This window comes from Lolium rigidum, chromosome 6, assembly GCF_022539505.1.
Source record: "Lolium rigidum isolate FL_2022 chromosome 6, APGP_CSIRO_Lrig_0.1, whole genome shotgun sequence".
NCBI classification, from domain to species: domain Eukaryota; kingdom Viridiplantae; phylum Streptophyta; class Magnoliopsida; order Poales; family Poaceae; genus Lolium; species Lolium rigidum.
The window spans coordinates 114,343,200-114,348,242 of record NC_061513.1 but is presented as its reverse complement, the minus strand read 5'-3'; the positions used below and the strand labels follow the sequence as shown (position 1 = coordinate 114,348,242).

The 5,043-nt window shown below is 48.8% G+C and overlaps 1 protein-coding gene across 1 annotated transcript; it reads left to right on the top strand.

Annotated features, from left to right (window-relative positions):
* Positions 1-349: 349 nt before the first annotated feature.
* On the top strand, positions 350-3,267 carry LOC124663152 (ABC transporter F family member 4-like). Its single transcript, XM_047200885.1, has 3 exons — positions 350-847; positions 922-2,946; positions 3,027-3,267. Exons 1-3 carry the CDS (start codon positions 350-352, stop codon positions 3,099-3,101), a joined length of 2,598 nt encoding a protein of 865 aa, XP_047056841.1. The 3' UTR covers positions 3,102-3,267.
* The last annotated feature ends 1,776 nt before the right edge of the window (positions 3,268-5,043 follow it).

Sequence of the window (5,043 nt, the reverse complement as noted above, 5' to 3'; positions counted from 1 at the left end):
TCATTTGACACTATTTTACTGCAATAGGCGTGAAGGCGGTCTGTTCTGTACATAGCTCTGAACCAGTCTATTTTCTTTGGAGAACTTGCTCTCTTTGTTATCACATTGTTGCCAAGGAAATCACTGCCAATTTTGCATCATGTATCATTTTACAGACTTAAAATTCTAATGTTGACTAAGAAATACCGCAGCAACGCGCGGGGCATCATCTAGTTCTAATTTCCGTAGCAACCGCTCCCCGCAAAATGCTCCATAAACCCAAACCCTCCCCACACACATTTTGAAATCTCACCTACAGGAAAGAAAAAAACAAAGAGATCCGTTCCGTTCCGATTCCCCACCCTCTTCCATGGCCGCTCCGCCGCCGGTGCTCACGGTGGCGGTGGAGAAGGGGCCACGCCGGGGAGAGACCCGGCAGTGCCGCGCGGGCGCCGCGCTCCGCGTCGGCCGGGTCGTCAAGGGCAACGATCTCGCCGTGCGCGACGGCGGCGCGTCGCAGCACCACCTCGTCATCGAGTTCCTCCCGCCGCCCGGCGCCGGGTGGGCCGTCTCGGATCTCGGGACCTCCAACGGCACCCTCCTCAACGGCGCGGCCCTCGTGCCCTCCGTCCCCGCCCCGCTCTCCCACGGGGACGTAATCAAGGTCGGGGATTCCACCGTGCTCGCCGTCTCCATCGCGCCCGACTCGGATCCGAACCCTGTCGCCAACCCCACCTCGCGCCACGCGGCGGCGGCGGTGGAGGAGAAGCCCGCTGCGGTGACCCGCCGCGGGAGACGGAATATTAAAGCGGCGACAGCGGCCGAGGCTCCCGAAGTGGAGAAGGAAGAGCCAGATGCAGCGGCAGTGGTGGTGGTGGAGAAGCCCCTACGAGACCCGCCGCGAAGACGGAATATTGAGCGTGGCGCGGCCCCGGGGAGAAGGAAGAGCCAGATGCAGCGGCAGTGGTGATGGTGGCGGAGAAGCCCCCTGCGGTGACCCGCCGTGGCACACGGAGTAAAGCGCCGCCGGTGGCTGAGCCCCCCGAAGTGGAGAAGGAAGAGCCGGACGCCGCGGCAGTGGTGGTGGAGGAGAAGCCCCAGGTGGCTAGACGCCGGGGCGGACGGAAGAAGATGGCTCCGGGGCAGATGGATGAGACTGCAGAGGCGTCACGCCAGTGTGAGCAGAAGGAGGCCCCGAAGCCCTCTGAACCAGAGAAGGACGATGAGGAGAAGGAGGAGGTCATGGTACCGATGCGCCGCGGCAGTCGGAGGAGCGTCACAGAGCCCTCTAAACCGATGGAAGAGGAGAAGGAGGAGAATGCCCCTGCAGTGACACGCCGCGGAGGGAGGAAGAGGAATGTGGCGACCGTTGCCCCTCTGCCATTGCCTCCAAAACCGAAATCTGTCAGGGGGTGGGGTACAAGGGCTACTGCAAGCACCACCGTTCTTCAGGAGGAGCAGGGAGGAGACGAGTTGGCTGCGTCAAGAGCGGAGACAGTGAACCTGCTGTCTCCGACTGCGGTGAAGGGTGGTGAGGAGCAGAAGGGGTTTAAGGTGGCAGCTGGGGATGGAGGGGTAGAACTACAAGATACTGCAAAGGCATTGAAGGATGAAGAAATACCAAAAGGGAGGGACAATGCTCATCATGCTGCTTCTGACAATGATGCCAATGCGGCCGCAGCAGAGCCCACTGGAGAGATGGAGGAGGCTGCAGAGGTAAACTGCCACAGGAGGCGGATGAAGGTTGTGGAACATTATGAACCTGAGAAGGACGGGGAGGAGACCACCGTGGTGACACGCCGTGGCGGGCGGAAAGTGGTTATGGAGCAGTCAGAACCAGGGAAAGATGATGATACCACTTTGGTGACACGCCGCGGCCACGGCAGGCAGAAAAAGCTCGCCGAGCAGCCTGAACCAACGAAGGACGTGGAGCAGACCACGGTGGCGACGCGCCGTGGCGGGCGGAAAAAGGCCGCTGATCAGCTTGAACCAGAAAAGGGCATGGAAGAGACCACTATTTTGACGCGCCGTGGAGGGCAGAAAAAGGTAGCGGAGCAGCCTGAACTAGTCAAGGAAGATACTGAGAAGGAGGAGGGTGCCCCTGTATTGGCACGTCGTGGTGGGAGGAAGAAGAATGCATTGTTGGTTGCCCCTCCGTTGCCTGAACTAGTGAAGGAAAATGACGAGAAGGAGGAGAGTGCCCCGGCGTTGACCCGCCGTGGCGGGAGGAAGAAGAATGCATTGTTGGTCGCCCCTCCATCACTTCCCCTGAATACGAGCTCCACAAGAGGCCGGGGAAGGGTTACAAGGGCTAGTATGACTGTGAAGGCATTAGAGGAGGAACTGCCAGAAGGGAGGGCCAGGGCTAAGCTTTCTGCTTCGAACACTGTGGCTCATGCGGCTGCAGTGCAGCTCACTGTAGAGATGGAGGAAACTTCAGAGGCACCTCGCCGAGGCAGGCAGAAGAAAGCCATAGACCCCCCTGAGCCAGAGAAGGAAGATGAGGAGAAGGAGGATGCTATCAGGGTGACGCGCCGCAGGGGGCAGAAGAAGGATGCAGTGGTGGCATGCCATGCCGGGAGGAAGAAAGATTCCACGGTGATCGCTCCTCCGCCCCTGCCTCCAAAGACAGCATCCGGAAGGGGCCGCAGAAGGGTTACAAGGACTAGTGCGAGGAACAATGTTCTTGACAAGGACGCCAAGGGGGAACAAGAGGAAGATGAGGTGAATGTGCCAATAGAGCAAGCCGGGAATCTGCAGATTGCGATGGCAGTGAATTATGGTGAGGATAGAGAAGTAAAAGGTGCTGCGAGAGCATCGGAGGACGACTCACCAGAGGGGAGGGACAGTGTGAAGCATGCTTCTTCTGAAAACAGGGGCCAGGAGGATCAGGGTGGTGTGCACTGTTCTTCCAGAGTTCATTCAGGATCTAGTGGAATCCCCAATACTACAAGCAAATATAGAGAGGTGAAGTAAACATTTAAGTCAATGAAGTAATACATCTTGATATTTTGGGATGATGTACTTACTTTAATTAATTGCTGCAGGATAGAAAGCTGAAAGCATACTCAACTCCCTTCGATGTCAGGGTGGATAGAGCTCTGAAGAAATATTCTACATGAGTTGCCGCTTGCTAATGATTAAGATTAAATGTACTGAGTATGATGTGTCGATAGGCTCTATCTTCTTTGTGTAGGAAGAAATGCCCCATAGAGTTATAGTCTAGATCCAACTGAATTTTGTGTACATTGAAGTGGAGATGCATGTTCCCTGCCTATGGCAGATATAAAATTGCCCAAAATTACTTGTTTGAGCCTGTGCATTGCAAATAACTCTGAGGAAGCTGCTTAGGTTTTTCCCCTTGTTTCTTCAATTCCATATGTCTTACCTTTTCTCCCTCTTCTTATTTTGTATGATATCAGGAGTGCTGGAGTTATTCTGAAGCGCCTACCGTCACCTTGATTTGGCAGGAGGTTGACTGGCGCAAAGAAGGCAAGAACAAGATAATCATGGTCATTTTACAGTTTTCGTTTATAGTGGCATTCTGAGGTCTTCTTAGTTATCCTTTTCTGTTTTCAGACTGAAAAAATGCATTATTTTAACTCTGGATGGAATTCAGCATTTTCGGCTTACTGTTCACTCAAATTGACCCATTATACTCCCTCTGTTTCGAAATGTAGGGTGTATATTGATTGGTCAAGACAAGATTTTGACAAACAATTACTTCGTCAGTATGTGGTTTATGTTACAAAATCAGTCAAAGTACTTTTTAACATGAATCCAATGATAGAGATTTTATTTCACATAAATTGCATACTAATTACAACTGTTGGTCAAATGTTGTATTAACCAATCAAAATATGTTGTAAGCTTAGTAATTTACTTTGCTTGACGATTCATTCAGTTTGTTCAGATGATTTTTCATCCAGTTTGTTAAGTTGACTCTTCATTCAGTTACAGGGCTAACATAAAGAAAACACCAAAGAAAGGGTATCAAAGCTGAGGAAGGATGAATTTGAATACTTGATAGGGTTTAGTAGAGAAGGTATCATGATCAATGTTGGAACTGTTTTTTCTGAATATAGGTTTGAATATTTTCAGTTCATGATCAAGGTGGGCTTTCATGCACTGTTATTGATCTCAAAGACTTCTGGGTGTTCTTCCAAATCATAAACTGTCATCCTCCATTCTTCATTTGTTGTCTGGACTCATCACCCTACTTGGTGCATGTGATTTTTCTTGTGCATATTCACACTGTGCCTCAAGAAATTGTGACCTATGTGTAACTTTGACACAAAATCAATCTATGTAGGGCTTCACAGTTCACAATAAACAAAAGATCTGACAAAAGAACATAAGACCAACATAGTTTGGATAAAAATTCCCAGCATTCGATAGTAAATATGTTAAGGGTGAAATGTCTATTGGCTGTCATATAAACGGGCAAAATTATATGATACTTGAAGTTAAATATAAATACTACTGGTTTCCCATTTAAATATTTATTGGCTGTTACACAAATGGTTCAGTTTACTTCCTGTCACACACGTGAACATTGTACATAGGGACTATGAACTCAATTTTGTACATATAAAATAATACAAATAGACCATCTGAACATTGTACATAGAATATAATATTATGTAGATTATCTGAACATTGTACATATAAAGTAATACAAGTTAAACGTAAATGCTACTGGTTTTCCTATTTAAATATTATATGAACATTGTACTTACTAAAAAATAGTACAAATAGATTATCTGAACATTTTGCACGCATGCAGAAGTTAGACATAATACTACAAGTAGCATACGGATGCACTTCTTAATCTTGAAATATTCTGCATAAGGTTCTGCGTTAAAGATTAACAATTAGATGTATTTTGAGGTTGAGGTCTGGATAGACGCTGTTCTACTATGTGCTGGAAGAATGTCTCCCAGATTTGGAATGTGAATCCAATTGAATTTTGTGTACACTGCAATGGAGATGCTCACTCCTATGGCAGGCACAGAAGCCCAAGAAAATTGCTTGTTTTACATTGCAAATAATTTCGAGGATTAT